General features: G+C 39.7%; 1 protein-coding gene across 6 annotated transcripts in view; it reads right to left on the bottom strand.

Annotated features, from left to right (window-relative positions):
• The window catches only part of PRPF4B (pre-mRNA processing factor 4B), a 42,545-nt gene that overhangs the window by 13,176 nt on the left and 5,036 nt on the right, over positions 1–24,333 (bottom strand). For all 6 annotated transcript variants that reach the window (XR_009701535.1, XR_009701533.1, XR_009701532.1 and 3 more), the window contains exons 2-8: positions 19,530–20,729; positions 16,640–16,816; positions 8,350–8,505; positions 6,935–7,016; positions 5,414–5,624; positions 1,651–1,724; positions 342–432 (exon numbers count right to left, since the gene is read on the bottom strand). Coding sequence is in view for 2 of the 6 variants with exons in the window: in XM_061195682.1 (XP_061051665.1) it covers positions 342–432; positions 1,651–1,724; positions 5,414–5,624; positions 6,935–7,016; positions 8,350–8,505; positions 16,640–16,816; positions 19,530–20,729 (1,991 nt within the window). In the remaining 4 variants the exon portion in view is untranslated. The remainder of the gene's footprint in view (positions 1–341; positions 433–1,650; positions 1,725–5,413; positions 5,625–6,934; positions 7,017–8,349; positions 8,506–16,639; positions 16,817–19,529; positions 20,730–24,333) is intronic.

Raw genomic sequence — 24,333 nt, 5'->3', positions numbered from 1 at the left:
TTTGAATAGATTTAAGCTGCACATCAAGTCTTCACCTCACTTCAATTTGTGAAGCTTCTGGGCTGTAACATGGGTTCATGAAGCTGCTAGATGTGCCACACTTTCGAAGTGACGGCACTGTGATGTGACTTTCAGAGTCCTCCCAAGTGTGAAGGCATTAGACCACATACTTTTACAAGATGTTACAATGAACTCTAAAATTAATAAGAACTGTATTGAAAAAGAATAGATACATGTATAACTGAGTCACTCCGCCATACACCTGAAACTATCACATTGTTAACAACTACACTCCAACAGAAAATAACAAGTTAAAAAAAAAAAAAGAACTGTGAACTTACGATAATAGCCTTCTGCATCAGTCCAGTTATCCCTGAGGTTGGGATTCTCTTTGAAATCTTTTCCAATGCCAGCAGCCCGCAGACGCGCACTCTGAAATTAAGGCAGCAACATGAGCTATTTAGCCACCAAACAGGCAGACATTTAAAGCACTTCCTTTAAAAGAAAAACAGGCAGAACCAGCTAAAATTTTATGCCAACTTAAATAAACTCTTACTATGACTTATGTAAATGCAACACAGCAGAAACATGATTATCTAAGTCTCTTGTATCACAATAATGCTCAAGAAAAAAAGTAACAAGTTATCTTCACATTTCTTTTACTGCCCTAGTCACGTAACACCCCCTCCCTGTCTCCTCCCATCTATGGATGAAATGTCACTGGCTGTGCTAGAGGATGAGTTTAAGAATATCTGGTACTTCTGACGAGTCTTCACTACCCATCACTCACATCACTCTTCCATGATACCCAGAAAGCCCTTCAACATCATCCAGGTGGATGATGGGTGCCAACACTTTAACTGGCTCAAAATCATTTCACCCTTTCTTAACCCATCTTTTTTACGTGTTCCTGTGGCAGCACACCACATACGGGACACGTTACTTAAGCCAATCACCGGTGTCTTCAGGGTCCTGGACATCATTGCTTATCCTAGCCTATTTTTAATCTCCCTGTTATATGTTTATCTCCCCCAACTCCCTTCATCAAAGCCTCTGTATTTCTCACGTTCTTTTAAATTTATGATGGAAATGGTCTGCTACTTTTGAGACCATTTTTCAAGAAAATCTTTTCAAGAAAAACCACTGATAAAATGGCTAAAGGTACAAAATTTCTTATTCCACTCCTTATAACATTTCCAACTCTTCCATGACTGCTATTAGGCTTCAAATCCTTAAGTTCCCAATCGCCTACAATGTAGAGGCCCAAAGTGGACTCTAGGCCTGAAAATTACTGACATCACCTGGTCTCCCCTAACTACAGCACACATACACAGAGGCTTGTAAATCCAAGAAGCAAGTTGTTTAAAAAGAAAATAACTACACATTTAAGTCATTTAGTATTTAACTTTTATGAAGCCGTCAGATTGTTCTGCTGTACGTGTTTTAAAATTTGATTTAATTTCAGACAGAGAAAAGTTGCCAACTAGTATAAAGAGATTCTAGATACACTTCACCCAGACTGTCCAAATGTTAGCATTAATTTGCTTTATCCTTCTTTCTCTCTATAGATGTATATACCACTGAAATACATATTTGTTATATACCATTTTTTGATTAACAGTTGTGTTTTTATGACTTAAAATTACTCACATCAAAATACGCAGCAAACATATCATCAGATTCTGTAAACATATCGGGTGCCAACAGCTTCTTCTGAGATGAACCTTAATGGAAATTAGCATTAATATTTGAAAAATGAAGAGATACAAATTGAAACACAAATAATAAATCAATGGAAAATCACTAACAGCAATTCAAACTTTTTTTCCTCTTGCACATCCGTTTTTCACCAATACCCAACTTAAAATCACTTTGTAACACTAAGACATACAAAGCTATCCACTTTTCTTTTTTTTTTAATTTATTTATTTATGGCTGTGTTGGGTCTTCGTTTCTGTGTGAGGGCTTTCTCTAGTTGTGGCAAGCGGGGGCCACTCTTCATCGCAGTGCGCGGGCCTCTCACTATCGCGGCCTCTCTTGTTGCGGAGCACAGGCTCCAGACGCGCAGGCTCAGTAGTTGTGGCTCACGGGCCCAGTTGCTCCGCGGCATGTGGGCTCTTCCCAGACCAGGGCTCGAACCCGTGTCCCCTGCATTGGCAGGCAGATTCTCAACCACTGCGCCACCAGGGAAGCCCGCTATCCACTTTTTACTGAGAATGCACTTCAGAAAGTTGAAAGACCTAATATCGATACTTCCACTAACGTTGAATTAATATGCTAATAACTAAGCAACGATTAGGTATTACAAGGGAAGCTCCTCTCTAAACTGCAATTTCTCTCAGAAGGTTAGCACCCCGCACTATGAATACAGATCTACGTATTTCTCTCCTAAAACGCCTAATAACCCCACTAAAACACTGGGCAAAAGAATAAATGTAAGGAGCTCCTAGAAAAAAAAGAATGCAACGGCTTTAATCATATGAACACATGCCTGATCTCATACGCCCATCTCAAACGCAAATTAAAATCACAGTGAAATACCATCCTATGAGACTGGCTAAAAATCTAAAAGTATGACAACATTCTGTTAACAAGGCCCTGGATAAAAAGCCCTCAGACATTGCTTGTGGGATGGCAAAACTGTACAACCTTTACAGAGGGGAATTTGGAAGTATACAGCAAAATGACATATTCATTCAGACCCAGCAATCCCACTTCTAAGAAACCATTCCAAAGACACAGTAACAAGCAGAAAAGAACGACTTAATGCACAACGCTATTATCATTAATGCTCCAATCAACAGCCAAACATCTACCATTAGAAGACTAACTGAATAAACTGGCGCACTCATCACACTGGAGTAATATGCAGCTGTGAAAAGGAATGAAGGTCACTTCATACAGATGAGTATAATTTTTTGTGTGCATGTGTAGATAGCATATAAACACATGCACATATGAAAGATGTTTTAATGATTTTTTAAAAACCCAAAATATTCCTAAAAATCAAAAGCAAATGAAAATAAGCCTAAACCAAATCAAACTGGTGATATAACCGTACAGAGGAGAACTATTTCAAAAAACTTTAAAACAAACACAGGTTTGTAGACATCTTGAAATATAACCTAAGGACAAAACCATTACATTTTCAAACTGCATTCAGTACATTTAATACTGACAATCGCAGTGATAACTCTGCGTATGAAAGTTTCAAAATAACCTAAATAACTATGTTTATTAGGAACCAAGTTTTTCTACTGTAAAAGAGAGAAATACAAAGCCAAGCAAGTTAATAAAAACCCTGTAATCTCGAATTTGAATTGGCAAATCAGTATGAACTCCTCCTTTCCAAAAATGTATGTATTTCCTAGTTTGGTCCACTGAAAAGGCCCATCAGTAATGGGCATCCCTAAGTGCCCTGTAGTCTCCCAGTGGCATTTCCTACTAAGTGGAACCAAGGATCCCTGCAACAATAACTGATTCTGCTCTGCGGCAAGATGCACACAAGGTGAGCCTATGATGTCTTAGTGCCTTGAACAGGAGTCAGCAAACTACAGACTGGGCCGAATTTGGCCCCTTGCTTGTTCCTGTATGGCCCTGACACGTGAACACCACGTGAACTTCAGTCCATCAAGTGTTTTGGGAACGTGGCCATGCTCATCCAGCTGTGCTGGCCCAGCCGCTCTGCACCATGAGAGCAGAGCTCAGTAGCTGGACCAGAGAAAAAAGTCTAAAATAATTACAAAAGCCTAAAATATTGGATATTTTACAGAAAGCCCCTGTCCTAGAAAGTAAAACAGCCATGTTAAATAAATACTGCAGGGTTTGCCTCAAAAAGACACCAGAAACCCATTTAAAAGGGGCTCCCTGGGCTTCCCTGGTGGCGCAGTGGTTGAGAATCTGCCTGCCAATGCAGGGGACACGGGTTCGAGCCCTGGTCTGGGAAGATCCCACATGCCACGGAGCAACTGGGCCCGTGAGCCACAACTACCGAGCCTGTGTGTCTGGAGCCTGCGCTCCGCAACAAGAGAGGCCGCGATAGTGAGAGGCCCGCGCACCGCGATGAAGAGTGGCCCCCGCTTGCCTCAACTAGAGAAAGCCCTCGCACAGAAACAAAGACCCAACACAGCCAAAAATAAATATAAAAATAAGTTTAAAAAAAAAAAAAAAGACCTAAAGAAGAAATACATGGTGAATATATTTCTTCTCTTTAGTTCCTAAATTTATTTATATTAAAAAAAAAAAAGGGGGGGGGGCTCCCTCCTCGGGTGAAGAGAGAACAATCTAAGCTTCAAAAAGAAAAATGGCAGCAGTGGATCCAAACTCAAGAGCATAATGACACCAAATAATAAAAACCCAACAAAAAAACCAAAATTTCATTGGTCACCTCTGGAGGTTGCTAGGGCACCAACTCTATGCTATGCTAAAAACTGGTCAATAAGCAAAAATAATCAAGCATTTAACCTGCCTTTCCTGTACGAACTATATTTTGGGGTAACCAAAGAATGGAAACCTCCTCTTTTACAAAATTAGAGCTAATAATTCAAAAGGAATGATAGAGATTTTAAAAATCACCACTTTGGAAACCCTGCTGCCCCCAATGAAATAATGGATCTAAGCAGGGACCATCAATGGCTGCTAAAAGCGTGAGGCGAACAGCTGAACAGAAACTTCAGTGGAGTATCTTACCTAACACACCACCTCAGTGCCAGTAAAAACAGGACAGCCACACCACACCGCACGTGCCGCCAGATGTGATGTAAGAGCACATACCGCCAGTGAATGAAGCATTCTTGCCAAAAAAATTAAACCGACACCTATTCAAGTCTCTAACACTAACTACTAGTTTTCAAGAAATACGGAGGAGAGAGAAAATAAATAATACAAGAATGTGGCCAGACAAAATCAGAGTAGAAAAGTTCACAGGACACAGGCCTTAGCACCTTCACAAGTAAAGGGGGGCGTCGGGGGGCGGGGGACAGACCACACCACAGTGAGAAAACTATTAAAAAAGAGACTTCAGAGATGTATACCCCAAACATAATGTGTATCTTATTTGGATTCTGACTCAAACCAACCAAATTTAGACATCAGATATCTAAAAATTATCAATTTTATCAAGTGTAAGTAATGTTTTTTAAAAGGTCCTTATCTAGCAGATACAAACTGAAGTATTCCCAGATGAAATCAAATCATGGCTGGGATTTGCCTGAAAATAGCCTAGCAAGCCAAACCGAAGGCGGTGAACAGGCATGTGGGGCTCAGGGCGACACTCAGGTCATGCTTACAGCTTTCCTAGTCCCCCTCCCATCCCCATCCCGTCCCCATCCCCAAATAACCTCTCTCCTTATGAAGTAACAGGGGTGCAAATTCAGAGAAAAGCATGGTCGAAACAAAACTGTAACTGACTCACCATTATTCTGTTCGACTGTCATGAGATTATGCTTGGCTTTGACTGAGGCCTCAAACGTATCAACATTCTCCCGTTCATACTCCTTGACGTCGGCAGCTACCCTTTCCAGAATGTCCTCAGGGGAGGGAGAGCGGGTGCGAGTGCTGCTCTGGGGGCTGCTGGGCTCAGAGGGCACGGACATGTTGCTGTCCTCGGCAAGGTATTTGTATTTCTGCGGTAACGACACAGAGTATTACTGTCACAACATCTGGTGCTAAGAGGGCCTGAACTGAAAAGTTAAGTGTCAAGGAATGCTAAAAAAGTTTTAAAGATATTGAAGTCTTAACTGAATTAGATCCACAATCCCTTATATATAATTCCAAATCCACAAAACTCTGAAAGCTTTTCTCTGTTTGGTGCACGTTCATGAGGCGGCAAGATCTGCGCTGCAGAGATGTGACGCTCTGAGGGGTCTGAGCTTCCCCAGCGTGAACGCGATGCGCCTCGCTCACTGCAAAACTCTCCTAGGGGCTGATAATGGGGTGCTGTGCTAGACCCCACTGATGGGGCAAAGGAATATACATATATGCACCACATTACCTTTCTAAAATTCACATATTTCTGAGTTCTGAAGCACATCTGGCCCCAAAGGTTGGAGATAAGGGATTGTGGACCTGGGTAAGAACAAAAAAAGATTCAACCAAGTCTTTAGGGATATCAGTTTAATACCAGTTTCATCAGTGCCCCACAAAGGTAAGTTTCCTATAGATTTCTAGTTATGCCCTACATACTCAGGTGATTCAAATTCTTTCCCTCACTCTGAAATGCTGTGGTTGCCCTCTCTGTTTACCCAAGCTGCTACGACTGTCCTTTCCTTGTCTGCTGTCCTCCTAACAGCACCCAAGCATGTTTCATATCTTCCAGAATTCCTCCTCTCAGCTCCATCACTCACCCCCATCACATGATGGTGACAGAAGGCGCTTTACAGGGACCACCATCTTCCAAGGTTGGAGTGGCCAGGCCTCATCTCAGGATGGCAGGGAGAACCGGCAGCCTTCCCAGGCAGCTCACCTTACCATTAGGCCTGAGTCTGACACCCTTTCCCACCCAATCCCTGCATCGCTCGGCTCTCAAGGAGTCTTACAATTATTGAGATGTTCCATTTAAACATTCACATCTGCATTAGAAAATGTGCCATTTTATAAGGCATTAAAAAATCTTTTCCACATATTAACAGGCTATTTATAAGTTTGTGCTAAAGGAAATTCCTCCAATTTATACTCACTTCTGAGGGTTTTCTTGTTCATCAACTTAAAAAAAAAAAGAAAGCAAACTCCATATTTTGTCTTATAAAAGAGGTTTATATCAGAATCCCATGTATAACAAAAAAGATTAACTATTTCAATTTTATTAAGGAACCACCTTCCTTTCAAGACCTATTCAATTGCTACTACTGTCACTGCATTGTCAAAGTAAAAATCCTTAATTTTGTTAAAATAGTGGTGAAGGAGTGTTGATCAAAATGTTACTGAAACCACGTACCTGAACAATGGCCTGCCTTTGTATTCTTCTCTGTTCTATCAAGGCTTCTTCATCTTCCTCCTCAACATCAAAGTCTTCAAGGCTTAGAAAAAATTACACACACATCCGTGTAATTAACTTCAAACATAGAGACTCCAAAAGCATTACGTTTATACATTTAAAAGAATAAGAGCTGGAAAATGTAGGTCATCAGTACATTTGAGCAAAAATCTTAAGCCACCCCACTCTATCCTTGCTTTTAAACTATCCTGGTTTGGAATCCTGGCAAGTAATTTAACCTTCTATGTCTCATTTTTCTCCTCACCTGTTTCACAGCACAAAGACTGGGAACAAAAGAAAGATGCCTAAGTTTAAAAGTCATCACTAGCTGTGCCTTGTAGTAAAGTCATTTCACCTCTGCAGCCCTTGTTCTCACACCTATACAACAAGAGGGGGGCTGGGACACACAAGTAAACTGCTACCTTTTCTGGGTCACAGAAGCCTTTGAAAGCTAGAGATCCTTTCCCCACCAAAAATGCACAGGTAGACATTTGCATACAATCTGAAGGGAAAGTGGCTCCACCTCCAAACACTGCCCCTGACCGGTTCAGATGGTACCCCCAAAGAACCCCGCACTCTTCATGAGCCCTCCCAGCGCAGCCTTTTCCACGACCTGCTGGACGTTCACTGCAGAGGTGTAAGCGACCTGCACTCTGAAGGTACCAGGTCTACGTAGGACACTTTCCCTCCACTCAACTTTCTTATCTCCCAGCTCCAGCCAGGGCTCCTCAGCGCAAGCGTTGCTAACGTTAGGACAGCTCTGTGTGCTGGGGCGCAGCCTATGCACTGCAGCGTGCAGAACAGTGTCCCTGGCCTCCCGCTACTAGGTGACAATAAACAGGTCTTCAGACATCGCCAAAACGTCCCTGGGAGGCAAATCTCCCCCCTTTGAGAACCACTGCTCTAAATTCGTCTCATTTATTTTTGAGATGTGCCATTTAGACAACGAAGTTTGCGTTAAAATAAATTTCCCCACTATTTTATTAGGCACTGAATATTTCTGCATTTTTCACACTGTAACAGGCATAGCAAGTGTGTATCGTTTACACAAAATGGAAAGTCTAAACTTAGTATAAAAATCCCCCCACCAAAACTGGTAACTGAGATTGGCAGGATACCTCTATGGTTCCCAATGAAAATATAGAACGAAAGGCTCGTGATAAAGTGACGGCCCATATTCACTCCAGCCAAACCAAAATTCAGACAACCATGACCTCTGTCACATAACCTATAAAACCTGCACAGAAGATGAACTTAAATTCAGGGTCAAATTAATGGATTTGCTTAAAATATTCAGATGGAAATTAAAGATTTCCAAGTCAAACAGTGTTTCTCTGATTTGGAAAAAGGAAATTATAGGAAAGTTCCATTCTTACTTATCATCAGATGAAGATTCCTGCTCGACTTTCATTCCTTCAGAAAGACTTCCTTTAAATTTATCTTCCTTTACTTTGCTTCTGCTCCTACGTCTACGACCACCCCGTGACCGAGACCGCCTTCTCAGGCGTGACCTGCTCCTTCGACCTCTGTCCCTGTTTGAGGAGAAGACAAATTTTAAAGGTCAATTAAAATTGAGGAGGCTGTGAGTTTGCTGGGTGTAAGGGTAGTACAGGGACTCTCTGTACCTTTCAAAAGCTCAGCTCTGTTGTCAATCCAAAAGCGTTCTAAAAGTCAAATCTTTAAAAACAGTTAGTTAAAATTTTAAAACAAAATTAACATACCATCAATAAGATTCGGATACCCAGCCTAACTGATGACAACTAAACCACAGCTACTCTTCTTACCAACTACAAAGGGGCGCGAGGGAACTGTCGGGGCAATGGGAACGCTCTGTACCTCGATGATGGCAGCTGTGCGACCACACATCTGTGGAAACTCACAACTTTACAACAAAAAGGGTGAATTTTACTTTATGTAAATAATATGTCTCAATAAACTTGATTTTTTAAAAGATCACTGCTGAATAAAGTACGGGAAAGACAAAGGTGACAGAAATTCTAAGTCTAATTAATATGGCCCTCAGACATTGTTATAAATACCCTGTTAACCAAACAGAAAGTGACATCAGAGTTCAAGTATGAAGGTGGAAGTTTGTGTCAGAAAGTGCCGTGGCACTCCCAAAAGAAAAGGCTGTGAGTCTACAAAGGGCTGGTAAACTCTGTTCATGTCACATCTGACCATGTTTATCTCAGATTTCTTCGGAAACCTTACTAAAACAACATTAAAGGGAACAATGACAAAATAAAACCTTCAGTCAAAGACAATGTGAAGAGATGTGACAACAGATACCAATAAAAGCTTGAAACATGCAAACTCGACAGAAAAGTAGTAGCAGATCAAATCTAAATCTTAGTCCAATAGGGACATACAAGGTAAATAAGAAACAAGTCAGTGCCTGCCACAAAGCCCCAGAAAGCGTCAAGATCTGGAGATACCGTATCCTCCGAAGGATGGAGTACGAGGGAAAAGCTAAAGAGAATTGGTTGAAATCCTTTAGGAACAGCTTGACTTGGTATATTCTCCTTTCTGACTCAGTGGAGAATGCCACCAGCTGCCCCTCCCCACACTACCGCAGGAAACCTAATATTCACTTTACAGAGAGGTAGTGGTGGTTGTGAAAACTGGCCCACAGTACCGGAGGGCACTGCACTGGGAAGAGAAGGGTTAAGGGGGGACCCACACTATTTAGGACCGGAACTCTACTGGCAGCCATGTCTTACTCTCCAGCAGATGAGAAGATTCTGGAAAACTCTCAAGCCCAAAAGGAAAGATCTACAGTCACTGATACGCTAATCCGCCACCAATCCACAAGTTCCAGGTTGTCAGAATGGAAGAAAGCTTCCATTTAGCATTCTAAACCAGAATAAAAAAAAAATAAATAAGTACGTAAATAGTCATTTGCGACTTTCCTGGCGGTCCAGTGGCTAGGACTCTGTACTTCCACGGCAGGAGGCCCAGGTTCCCTCCCTGGTCGGGGACCTAAGATCCTGCTCTCATGGAGAGGATAGGCAGATGAATCAGAACAGGCAGCAAGGAAGGATCCACCTGATCTAGGAAAGTCCTCAAATGAAAAGGCAAACAAGCAGCAAAAGAAACCTGGGTAGAAACAATATATTGGTAAGAGAAGAAAACTATAAAGAACAAAAGCTCCACAAAATAAACTCATTATCATTTTTGACATAAAGATGCTACTTCCATAAAATGAGAGTAAAATGTTATTAAAAAATAAACAGCCAACAAGGTCTTGGAAATTTAAAAAATTATGAGTGTGCAGAAGGGAGAAAAAAAAAATCAACAGAAAGGTAAGAAGGTAGACTGAGAAAGCTTCTCAAGACTGAAAGTAGAACAAAAGGACAAACATAAAAGATGAGAGAGGACACATTCACAGAAAGAGAGACAAAATGAAAAGGCAGAGGACTTTGTACCAGATGAAGGAACAAGATAAAACCCCAGAAAAACAACTAAATGAAGTAGAGATAGGCAACCGTCCAGAAAAAGAATTCCAAATAATGATAGTGAAGATGATCCAGGACGTCGGAAAAAGAATAGAGGCAAAGATCGAGAAGATGCAAGAAATGTTTAACAAAGGCCTAGAAGAATTAAAAAACAAACACCTAGAAGAATTAAAGAACAAACAAACAGAGATGAACAACACAATAACTGAAATGAAAAATACACTAGAAGGAATCAATAGCAGAATAACTGAGGCAGAACAACGGATAAGTGACCTGGAAGACAGAATGGTGGAATTCACTGCTGTGGAACAGACTAAAGAAAAAAGAATGAAAAGAAATGAAAACAGCCTAAGAGACCTCTGAGATAACATTAAACGCAACAACATTTGCATTATAGGGGTCCCAGAAGGAGAAGAGAGAGAGAAAGGACCCGAGAAAATATTTGAAGAGATTATAGTCAAAAACTTCCCTAACATGGGAAAGGAAATAGCCACCCAAGTCCAGGAAGCACAGAGTGCCAGGCAGGATAAACCCAAGGAGAAACAAACATTACTGAAAGCAACAAGGGAAAAATGACAAATAACATACAAGGGAACTCCCATAAGGTTAACAGCTGATTTCTCAGCAGAAACTCTACAAGCCAGAAGGGAGTGGCATGATATACTTAAAGTGATGAAAAGGAAGAACCTACAACCAAGATTACTCTACCCGGCAAGGATCTCATTCAGATTTGATGGAGAAATCAAAAGCTTTACAGACAAGCAAAAGCTAAGAGAATTCAGCACCACCAAACCAGCTCTACAACAAATGCTAAAGGAACTTCTCTAAGTGGGAAACACAAGAGAAGAAAAGGACCCACAAAAAGAAACCCATAACCATTAAGAAAATGGTAATAGGAAGATAAATATCGATAACTACCTTAAAGGTGAATGGATTAAATGCTCCCACCAAAAGACACAGGCTCGCTGAACGGATACAAAAACAAGACCCATATATGTGCTGTCTACAAGAGACCCACTTCAGACCTAGGGACACAAACAGACTGAAAGTGAGGGGGTGGAAAAAGATACTCCATGCACATGGAAATCAAACGAAAGCTGGAGTAGCAATACTCATATCAGATAAAATAGACTTTAAAATAAAGAATGTTACAAGAGACAAGGAAGGACACTACATAATGGTCAAGGGATCACTCCGAGAAAACAATTATAAATATACACGCACCCAACATAGGAGCACCTCAATACATAAGGCAACTGTTGACAGCTATAAAAGAGAAAATTGACAGTAACACAATAATAGTGGGGGACTTTAACACCTCACTTACACCAATGGACAGATCATCCAGACAGAAAATTAATAAGGAAACACAAACTTTAAATGACACAATAGAGCAGATAGATTTAATTGATATTTAAAGGGCATTCCACCCCAAAACAGCAGATTACACTTTCTTCTCAAGTGCCCATGGAACATTCTCCAGGATTGATCACATCTTGGGTCACAAATCAAACCTCAGTAAATTTAAGAAAATTGAAATCACATCAAGCATCTTTTCCAACCACAATGCTATGAGATTAGAAATCAATTACGTGGAAAAAAACGTAAAAAACACAAACACATGGAGGCTAAACAATACGTTACTAAATGACTAAGAGATCACTGAAGAAATCAAAGAGGAAATCAAAAAATACCTGGAGACTAATTACAATGAAAACACGATGATCCAAAATCTATGGGATACAGCAAAAGCAGTTCTAAGAGGGAAGTTTATAGCAATACAAGCCTACCTCAAAAAACAAGAAAAATCTCAAATAAACAATCTAACCTTACACCTAAAGGAACTAGAGAAAGAAGAACAAACAAAACCCAAAGTTAGTAGAAGGAAAGAAATCCTAACGATCAGAGCAGAAATAAATGAAATAGAAACAAAGAAAACAATAGCAAAGATCAATAAAACTAAAAGCTGGTTCTTTGAGAAGATAAACAAAGCCAGACTCATCAAGAAAAAGAGAGAGAGGACTCAAATCAATAAAATTAGAAATGAAAAAGGAGAAGTTACAACAGACACCACAGAAATACAAAGCATCCTAAGAGACTACTACAAGCAACTCTATGCCAATAAAATGGACAACCTGGAAGAAATGGACAAATTCTTCGAAAGGTATAACCTTCTAAGACTGAACTAGGAAGAAATGGAAAATATGAACAGACCAAACACAAGTAATGAAATTGAAACTGTGATTAAAAATCTTCCAACAAACAAAAGTCCAGGACCAGATGGCTTCACAGGTGAATTCTATCAAACATTTAGAGAAGAGCTAACACCCATCCTTCTCAAACTCTTCCAAAAAATTGCAGAGGAAGGAACACTCCCAAACTCATTCTATGAGGCCACCATCACCCTGATACCAAAACCAGACAGAGATACTACAAAAAAAGAAAATTACAGTCCAATATCACTGATGAATACAGATGCAAAAATCCTCAACAAAATACTAGCAAACAGAATCCAACAACACATTAAAAGGATCATACACCATGATCAAGTGGGATTTATCCCAGGGATGAAAGGATTCTTCAATATACGCAAATCAATCAATGTGATACACCATATTAACAAATTGAAGGAGAAAAACCATATGATCATCTCAATAGATGCAGAAAAAGCTTCTGACAAAATTCAACACCCATTTATGATAAAAACTCTCCAGAAAGTGGGCACAGAGGGAACCAACCTCAACATAATAAAGACCATATACAACAAACCCACAGCAAACATCATTCTCAATGGTGAAAAACTGAAAGCATTTCCTCTAAGATCAGGAACAAGACAAGGATGTCCACTCTTGCCACTATTATTCAACATAGTTTTGGAAGTCCTAGCCTCGGCAATCAGAGAAGAAAAAGAAATAAAAGGAATACAAATTGGAAAAGAAGAAGTAAAACTGTCACTGTTTGCAGATGACATGATACTATACATAGATAATCCTAAAGATGCCACCAGAAAACTACTAGAGCTAATCAATGAATTTGGTAAAGTTGCAGGATACAAAATTAATGCACTGAAATCTCCTGCATTCCTATACACTAACAACGAAATATCAGAAAGAGAAATAAAGGAAACAATTCCATTCACCATTGCAACAAAAAGAATAAAATACCTAGGAATAAACCTACCTAAGGAGATAAAAGACCTGTACTCAGAAAACTATAAGACACTGATGAAAGAAATCAAAGATGACACAAACAGATGGAGAGATATACCATGTTCTTGGACTGGAAGAATCAATATTGTGAAAGTGACTACACTACCCAAAGCAATCTACAGATTCAATGCAATCCCTATCAAATTACCAGTGGCACTTTTTACAGAACTAGAACAAAAAATCTTAAAATTTGTATGGAGACACAAAAGACCCCGAATAGCCAAAGCAGTCTTGAGGGAAAAAAACGGAGCTGGAGGAATCAGACTATACTACAAAGCTACAGTAATCAAGACAATATGGTACTGGCACAGAAACAGAAATATAGATCAATGGAACAGGATAGAAAGCCCAGAGATAAACCGACACACCTATGGTGAACTAATCAATGGCAAAGGAGGCAAGGGTATACAATGGAGAAAAGACAGTCTCTTCAATAAGTGGTGCTGGGAAAACTGGACAGCTACATGTAAAAGAATGAAAGCAGAACACTCCTTAACACCATACACAAAAATAAACTCAAAATGCATTAAAGACCTAAATGTAAGACCAGACACTATAAAACTCTTAGAGGAAAACATAGGAGTAACACTCTCTGACATAAATCACAGCAAGATCCTTTTTGACCCACCTCCTAGAGAAATGGAAATAAAAGCAAAAATAAACAAGTGGGACCTAATGAAACTCAAAAGCTTTTGCATAGCAAAGGAAATCATAAAAAATATGAAAAGACAACCCTCAAAATGGGAGAAAATATTCGCAAATGAAGCAACTGACAAAGGATTAATCTCCAAAATATACAAGCAGCTCATGCAGCTCAATATGAAAAAAACAAACCACCCAATCCAAAAATGGGCAGAAGACCTAAATAGAAATTTCTCCAAAGAAGATATACAGATTGCCAACAAACACATGAAAGGATGCTCAACATCACTAATCATTAGAGAAATGCAAATCAAAACTACAATAAGATATCACCTCACACCAGTTAGAATGGGCATCATCAGAAAATCTACAAACAACAAATGCCGGAGAGGGTGTGGAGAAAAGAGAACCCTCTTGCACTGTTGGTGGGAATGTAAATTGATACAGTCACTATGGAGAACAGTATGGAGGTTCCTTAAAAAAACTAAAAATAGAATTACCATATGACCAAGCAATCCCACTACTGGGCATATACCCAAGAAAACCATAATTCAAAAAGACACATGCACCCCAATGTTCACTGCAGCAGTACTTACAATAGCCAGGTCATGGAAGCAACCTAAATGTCCAATCGACAGACAAATGGATAAAGAAGATGTGGTACATATATACAACAGAATATTACTCAGCCATAAAAAAGAACTAAATTGGGTCATTTGTAGAGATGTGGATGGATCTAGAGACTGTCATACAGAGTGAAGTAAGTCAGAAAGAGAAAAACAAATATCGTATATTAACATATATACGTGGAACCTAGAAAAACGATACAGATGAACTGGTTTGCAGGGCAGAAATAGAGACACACATGTAGAGAACAAACGTATGGACACCAAGGGGGGAAAGCGGCGGGGGGCGGTGGTGGTGGAGTTTGGGAATGACATAAGAACCTGCTGTATAAAAATAAAACAAAATAAAATTCAAAAAAAAAAGATGAGAGAGGGGGAAGTCAGTGTAACAGTTTATAAGGTCTAATTGGAAAAAAACCAGAAAATAATGGGGGAGAAAGCAAACAAAAACATCAGAAAATTTCCCGGTACAGGCAGCCATAATCTTCCTGCTTTAAAGGGCCTATCTAGTGCCCAGCAAAATAAATGGAAAGAAGGAGCCGCTCAAGGCATTATTACAGTGAAATTTTGGAACACAGGACATTTCTTATAAAAAGAGAGAAAAAAGCAAGTCCTATAAAGAAACGCCCACTTATCAGAGGAGGACTTCTGAATAGCAATAAGGGAAGCTAGAAATCAGTGGAATAACAATTTAAAAATTCTTAAGAAAATGATCTCAAACTAGAATTCTATTCCTTGATAAATCAGCAATGAGAATAATAGGCATTTTTTAGAGACACAGGTCCCCAAGATTGTCCTTTCTGTTCATTTTCCTCAAAAAGCTATTGGAGATGCATTAGCAAACAAGGAGGTAAAGCAAGAAACTGGATACAGGAAACGGAATCACAACGTAAGAGAAGAACAAGGGACTCTGGAAAAGGGAAGCAAATCCTACACAAACTACCGTCAGCTTGGAGCCAGAAGGCTGGGAGCATGAGAGTCCTCTCTTCCCCTCTCCCACCGACTGCTTGCTCTGGAATGAACGGTATGTATACGATCACAATGATTACATTAACCTCGACCATGTCCATCTGCAAGAAATGTGATGAAACTGGGCAGAACAGAAACGTGTGAGGAACAGTATTAAAAAAACTAATGAAACCAATACATATGGCAGTAACTTAAAAAAATTCAGACAAACACACTGTCAAGGCATTTCCACTTCTGAGAATCTAGTATACAAAAACATTCAAAGATACATACATAAAGACTGGTTTCTACTGCTGTGAGTTAAAAGAGATCTTCACCCAAAGGGTCTTTCACGTCTACTGAGGACTTCATCTCCAAGTCGTGTTCTTAAGAGGACCAAATACAAGTTCACAGAAAAATCAATACAGAGCTGCAACTATGAAATGACAGGATACTTATTTATTACTTTGTGATCTAGCCTGCTAGTTAAAAGAAAAATCATAAGCCTAGCTCATTTAGTATTTATCTCTCTTTAAAACAGACGGAAAAAAATGTCCTACTTAAAAAAAAAAAAAAATTTGTGTTTTTAATGAACACGGATTTATATAAATTTGAAGGAAAACTCTATTAAAGAAAAATCAGTGTGCGTGAAATATCACATGTTGGTAACAAGAAACTATATGGCGTCACAGCTACAATTTTTCAGAGAAAACTGTTTGTTAAGAAAACCTACCAACTGAGCTTCAAAAACAGTCCGAGTTTGACGGATCAAACGGGTATCTTTACCTTCTCCGAGGAGACCGGCTTCTTCTTCTGGGAGATCGGCTCCGTCTGAGCGGGGAGCGGGACCTCCTCCTAACAGGAGATCTACTGGCTCTTCTTCGGGCTGGAGACCACCTACTGATTGGGCTGGCATCTTTTGACCTTTCCCGCCTACTGAGGATGTCATCTCGAGGTCGTGTTCTTAAGGGGACCAAATACAAGTTCAAAGAAGAATAAATCAAATTAGAATAAATGAATTTCTTCTACATGTAAAGAACACTTTAAGAAAGGGCACATTAACCTAAAGTTAGTAAACACAGATTAATATGTTTTATAACAAAAATTCAGATGATCACAGTGACATCTGGTGTTATGGCAGACACACAATAGAAGGTCTATTTCCTCTGGTCTCACAATTTGAAGAATTATTAAAAATTATTCATATTGTTAAAGCTACTGATTTTAATTTCAGATAAATAAATAAAACTTGCCCAAGTAAGTAATAATATTCCATTCCCTTGGTCTGAAGACTGTTTTCTTTCTAAATTTTTGACATTTTTGCAATTAAGAGCCTTATTTTTAATGTATCAATTAAGAATAAAACCCCCTTACAATCAACATTAACCTCAGAAAAGGAAATACAGGTAAGAGTTTAGGAAAAAGGACAGTCCACCTAGTCATGGAAGTAAATATTGGTATAACTTATCTGGAAGGAAATGTAGCAGTTAACTTTCTAAAATGTAAATGTACATAATCTCAGACTGCAATTCCACTTCCATGAATCTATTCTAAAAGAAACTTTACACAGAACCAATGGATGTCTTTGCAAACAATCATGAAAAACTGGAACCAACCTCAACTTTCATCAGTTTCAACAAGGGAATGGTTAAATATATTATGGTACATCTACACTGTGAAATATCATGTTGCTATTATTGATATATGAAGAATTAAAAACGATCCTCATGTATTGTCACAGAAGTGTTTCATGAAAAAAGAAAATCACTGTTAACATAAACAGTATGAATCCTATTTTTAAGAAAAAAACGCATACATACAATCGTATGTGCATAGTCAAGGGGCTAGAAAGAGACAGTCTTCTTTGGAGTGGCAGCAGAGGAGGGATGGAAAAAGTGAATTTACAGGCTTCCAGCACAATTTAAATTTCTCTTTAATTAGCATGTATCTCTTCTGCAACTAAAAATAAAAATTTGTTTCAAATATTCAACTCTAGTCCTTGATAAACTCCTCAGAATTTCCTTTTCAAACTGAAAGCAACTGAAAGAGAACAGGACCTTAAGAACGAGGTCAGATAACACCAGCAACACTGTCTCCACAGAGCTGCAGGCAGAGCCGTTTCATTACACTGCTTAGAAGTAAAGAGTCAACAGGATCTCTTAAGATACAGCACTTTGAAAATAGCATTCTTGAAGCTTCTCAAAACACAGGATGATTTATTTAAACTTCAAGGCCAGTTCAGATTTATACCCATACACAGAAAACATTAACATGCAACAGTAGATGGCTAGGAATTCAGAATATCTTTGCATGGTATAAGCCGACATTCTTTTAAGGGAAACTTGGTTGGTAATTTCGCATGTCTAATTACTGAATATAAAGACATTAAAAAATCAGTTTCTAAAGTAGCTTTTGGACTAATCTAAACAACACCCTCCCCTCCCCGCCAAAATCCCTTCTGTGCCTTTACTCATCAGTTCTATGACCCTAGGTAAGTTAGATAACCTCTCAATCTACTTTCTCATTTATAAATTAAGTATGACTTACTTCACTCTGTATTAAGTCAAAAAGAGAAAAACAAATACCGTATGCTAACAAATATATATGGAAACTAAAAGAGTGGTACTGATGAACCTAGTGGCAGGGCAGGAATAAAGACGCAGATGTGGAGAACAGACTTGAGGACACAGGGAGGGGGAAGGGTAAGCTGGGACGAAGTGAAAGAGTGGCATGGACATATATACGCTACCAAAGTAAAATAGCTAGCTAGTGGGAAGCAGCCGCATAGCACAGGGAGATCAGCTCGGTGCTTTGTGACCACCTAGAGTGGTGGGATAGGGAAGGTGGGAGGGAGACGCAAGAGGGAGGGCATTATAGGGATATACGTATACATATAGTTGATTCAATTTGTTGTACAGCAGAAACTAACACAACATTGTAAAGCAGCTATACTCCAATAAAGATGTGAAAAAAAAATGATGACAAAAAAAAAATTAAGTATGACGATCACTCCACTTCATGAGACAATCATGAGAACTTATGAGAAAAGAATTGATGGACCAAATGTATATGAAATATTTTCATTATTATTGATAAAAAAATCACTTCTTACACTATTCTTCCTAAACTTAAGAGGTACTATTTTTTTTTTCAATGAGATTACAAGTATATGAATTAGTAACAGAAAAAAACTTCCACTTTTAATTTAATTATATTTTGGGAACCAAAATAGACAACTGTAGTTCCAATCATATTGTCAGAATTCAAAATCATGCCAATTCAAAAGAATGGACAGATCACAATCCTTAAACTGATACCTCCATTTTTAAAAATTTCAGCCCATACTGTTCAAAGAACAATCCGTACTCTGGAAACTATACAATCTCCTTTCCCATAAAATGGGCATACGGAGACTTATCAGCCCAATTACTTGGATTTAAAGGAGTGATTCTGCACATTAGATACTAAATTAAGAACTTAAAACATGTCAATAAGTCCAATATTTAAAAATCACCTAGAGTCAAGAGACTCACTGACAAAAGTGCAAACATCAATATAGTTAGTGGACAGGATTATACGTAACACTATAAAACTCATTACCATCTCATTTTTATTGTCCACAAGTTCTAGTTTCTCCTCTGAAATCTGCAGCACTACAGCTTTGCAGTCAAGTTACCTTGGCGAAGAAAGGCGTCTCCGTTCAGGCTCCCTGCGTTTTCTTTCCAAGGATCGGCTCTTGGCTCTCCTACCAGGAGACAGAGTTCGAGAAGGTGACTTGCTTTGCTTAGACCTTCTATCATTTAAGAGTGGAGATCGACTTCTTCTTGACTTATCACGTTGTTTCGGAGACAAACTTCTTCTTTTGGGACTACGACCAGGTCTTCTACTGGGTGACCTATTTTCTTTCCCAGAGGAAGCATCTTTAGAGGGAGATTTAATTGGCTTCTTCTCTTTATCAGTTTCAGACCGTTTCGATTTCCTCTCTTTGGACCGTGACCTTCTGTCTTTGGATTTACCTCTCAAGTCAATTGGGGATCTAGATTTTTTGCCTCGATCGCGACTTCTACTTTCATTTATGATTGGGGATTTTTTCCTGTCTTTTGACTTACTTTTATCTTCAATTTTAACCTTGTCATCAGCAGGAGATCTGGCCTTCCCAATTTTCTCTTGAGAGCGCCTTCTAAGGGTAGGAGACTTTGACTTTCTTGCTTGATCTTGAGACTTACTTCTTTTGGAGGGACTTTTGGACTTTTTCCTCTCCTTTGACTTGCTCCTCGTTGCCTTCTCTTTAACTATTTCAACACCTCCCTTACTTTTCTTTTTATCAGACCTATGTCTAGTCCGTTCTTTGGATCTGCTTTTACTTCGTTTTTTTGTACTATTTTTATTGTCCATAAGTTCAAGTTTCCCCTTCGTACTTGAAGATCTAGTACTAGACCTATTTCCATTTCGTGCCTTTTCATGAATCTCCCCCTCCTCTTCAGAGCCAGACTCATAACCTTGTAATATGAGCCCCATCCCAGACTGGACCTTTCCTTCCATTAACTCATTATCAAGTTCAGCTTTAATCAAGGCCCTCTGTTTCTCCAAGTCTTCCAGCAAAGCTAAATCATCAAGTTTAGTTCTTTTTGCTGGAGACATACCTTCTTTGTCAGAAGCATCAATAACCTCTTTTCTTTTGTGTTTCTTATGTTTATGCTTATGTTTATGTTTTTTATCCTTGTCTTCTTCTGAAGAATGTTTATGTTTCTTATGTTTACTTCTGTGTTTATGCTTCTTTTTTTTGTGACGACTGTGCTTATTTTGAGATTGGTCTTCTGATACCTCTCCATTTTCTTCATTTACACTCTTTTCAGAATTATCAGCATCTTCCATCCTATAAATGTATCAAACACATTTAAAAGTCACATCATTTATGAAGCATTCAGAATCATAACAAAATAATAGCAATGATAAAATACATCTCAATAAGATACATGAAGTTAGTCACTGAAATATTTTATTTCAAACGTATATGGCAAGAACTGAGTTGAACAGTGATTTAACTTTAATTTGTTTCTAACGGTTGAACTCAAATACCAAAAGTATTACAGGAAATACATAATGTGGGAGGTTAACATAATTATACTTAATAGAATAAGGGAATCCAAACCAGGTGCAACAAATTGTTAATGCTGACTTTCTTAAACAGTCACTCAAGTAACTTGGTTTTTAAACCAGCATTTCCCACACAACTCAACACCAAAGGACCCCACCCCCCCATTTTCTTTTTCCGTAAAACATTAATAACGACATATATTGGGACACTCATCTCCTTCTCCACTTGGATTCAGAAATATATATATATTTAAATCTCTAGAGCCAATACAGAGCTACACCCAAAAGCAGCAGTCCCTTCAATGTGCACAGGCGGCTGATGGCTGATGTTGATATTGTAAACACATCCCGAGGGTTAAAAACTTCAAAGTGAACTAACAGGAGTTAGGACTCTAGGCTCTAGGCCTATAAGTGGCCACTTCGCAACCATGTGGTACAGCAGTACCCCTGCTCTGTTCTGAGTAGCACGATGAAATCTTTGTGCCATCCTGCCTGGGTTCCCCCACCATGGACATTGTCTGCTCCTGACATCCAACCATCCACATCATCACGGCTGAGAATCCAGGATGACAGGAAGCAGACGATCCTCCTTCTGACATATGGTCAGAAGGTCAGTAGTAGCCTAACGCTATGTCACAATGCCTACGCCATTCACCTCACTTCATCTCATCACACATTTTATCATCTCACATCATCACAAGAAGGGAGAGTACAGCATGATATGCTGAGAGAGAAAAACCACATAAATGTAACTTTTATAACAGTACATTGTTACAATTATTCTATTTATTATCAGTTACTGTTGTTACTCTCTTACTGTGCCTAATTTATTTTTGAATTAAACTTTATCATAAGTATGTACACACAGGAAAAAGCAGTACGTTCAGGCCGGGTACCATCCCTGGTTTTAGGCCTCCACTGGGGGGTGCTGAGACATACCCTCCTCGCACAAGGGGGCCTCTGCTGCATTAGTCTGAGACACAGCAGAGTCTTCAACACGCCAGCAACAGCCTATATCAGCAATTTCATACGGTTCAGCCAAGTATTTGCTCAGCAGGCTATTTAGTCTAAGGTGGGTGGCTTCTGTGCTTAAATGTTTGGACTGAGTTAGAGTTTATGATTCCAAATTATTTTGCTAAATCCTTGCTCTTCAGTAATCCTAGGTTAAACACAGGTTGCAACAGCATTACTTAACTTTCCCCATTAAAGTCACTTCATACTAAACCATCATGTCCTAGAGTTTGAGACCAAAGCCAGACTTTAAATTATCTAGATTCAGGTCATCACACTATTTTTGGAAGAAAACATGGATTATTTTGTTCAAGTCCTCCGAATTACATACTCCCGTACTTTTAGTAAGCTTAGTATTTGCGCCATATACTACAAATAGCTCCTTGCAAGTTAAAAATTAATGAGTCTATTCAATCTCAACATTTAAAAGAAAATCACCTACACATAATGTAGGCATTATCAGGTAACAGGAAAATAAAAATGTACAAGACCAATATGTGCCTCTCTCAAGGAAATTTACGGTGGAAAAGAAAGTCACATGAAACACTGGAGAACTGCAATGATAAAGACCCGAGTAAGGGCATTATGGGAACACTGAAGGATCACTTTAAATCAATTTGAAACAGTCAAGGAAGGTATCTTGCAGATCACAGAAAAACCCAAGCTTCTGTTCAGCAGGGACTTTGGGGGGAGAGAAATTTAGCGACAAGGTACTTGGATTAAAAAATAGGATGAGTAACACTGTGCTAAAGAATGAGTAAGAAATTAACCAGAAGGGTTAAGGGGTACTTTAGATATAGGAAAAAAGATCAATGTTACCAGGGCGTCAAACTTGTGGAAGAGACTGCTCTAACGGAGGTTAAGATCTCAAGCGGACCAATTCCAGGAGATGAAAAGATATAGTATGGGATTCTGGGAGCACACGGTTCAGACAGTCAGAGGCTCAGGAACTGCAAGGTTAAGCTACTGGACGGATGGTCTGCAGTGATGCTGCTGTTATGGTCCTCCGGCAGGTCTCCGTCTTCAATACACTTGGGGGATGAGGGGAGGGGAGGGGCGGGGCGGGGCGGGGCGGGGCGGGGCGGGGCAAGCAGCACAACACAGCGGAGTGAGCCTGTAAAGTTACCAGCTCACAACAATGAGCGGGTGTGGAGAACATGGAGAACATACAACTACCACATGGCAAGAACTTTGAATTTGGGGCGCCAGACTGCCAATGTCCATTTCTGGCACTATGCACTGTGGGAAAGGAGAAAGTATTAAACAGTGCTGCAGAGGAAGCCGAGTCTTCAGCTGAGTCAGGTTTTAGTTTGGCCTCACTCCTCTCAAACAGGGTATAAGAAGACACAGGATAGACAAAGTAGTGTTCTAGGATCATCAAATTTTCTGAGAGACTTGGAAAAGGAAAGTGTAATTTTTGTGTTTAAAAAAGAAAAAACCAACATGGCTTTATCAAGGAGGGGGGAAAATCACAGATTTAGGGTGAAGATACAAAGACATTTCAACTTTGATCCTTGTATAGGCTACAACCTCATACAGGTAACCACCTCCCTTCCCTAGAATCTCCCAGCCCACAGTCCAGAAGGTGAGCTACGTGTCGATTTTTCTGAACCTTGAGTTACAGGGAGAAAAGCTTGAGAAAAAGAGAACTAGGCTAATTCAAGATACAGAAGTAGGTACAGAGAACCTTTTTAAGATCGGGAAGGGTTTTCAGGTATATAAAACCTAAGTGTCCAAAGTACAAAATTCTAGTCAATAAGCTAAAACTCAAATAATGTAGGGCAGCGATCCCCAACCTTCTTTGGCACCAGCGGCCGGTTTCACGGAAGACAGTTTTTCCACGGACAGGGCAGCGGGGGAGATGGTCCAGGTGGTAACGTGAGCGATGGGGAGCCACAGATGAAGCTTCGCTCGCTTGCCCGCCGCTCACCTCCTGCCGTGCGGCCCAGTTCCTAACAGGCCACGCACCGGTGCACCAGTAACAGTCCGCGGCCGGGGAGTTGGGGACCCCTGATCTAGGGAATTCTCTGGTGGTCCAGTGGTTAGGACTCCACGCTCTCACTGCCAAGGGCCTGGGTTCAATCCCTGGTTGGGGACCTAAAATCCCACAAGCCGCACAGTGCGGCAAAAAAACAAACAGACCATCTGAAGATCCTCTAAGTATCCTCAAGAAAAAGGATAGTTGGGTGGTAAAGTCTCCAGAGCCAGACTACCTGGGCTCAGTTCCTGGTCTCACTACTTACCAGTTGTGTGGCCTTAGGTGAGTTTAAGCTTGATGGAGAAAAGAGCCGTACCCACCTCAAGACACGCGGTAAGGACGGCACAGTGCTGGTTAACAGACATCACGGGTAGCGAGGCCTAGCACAACCCTA

This window comes from Eubalaena glacialis, chromosome 7 (genome assembly GCF_028564815.1).
Source record: "Eubalaena glacialis isolate mEubGla1 chromosome 7, mEubGla1.1.hap2.+ XY, whole genome shotgun sequence".
NCBI lineage: Eukaryota > Metazoa > Chordata > Mammalia > Artiodactyla > Balaenidae > Eubalaena > Eubalaena glacialis.
The sequence above is the reverse complement of the archived record's forward strand: the minus strand, read 5'-3'. Positions and strand labels throughout refer to the sequence as shown.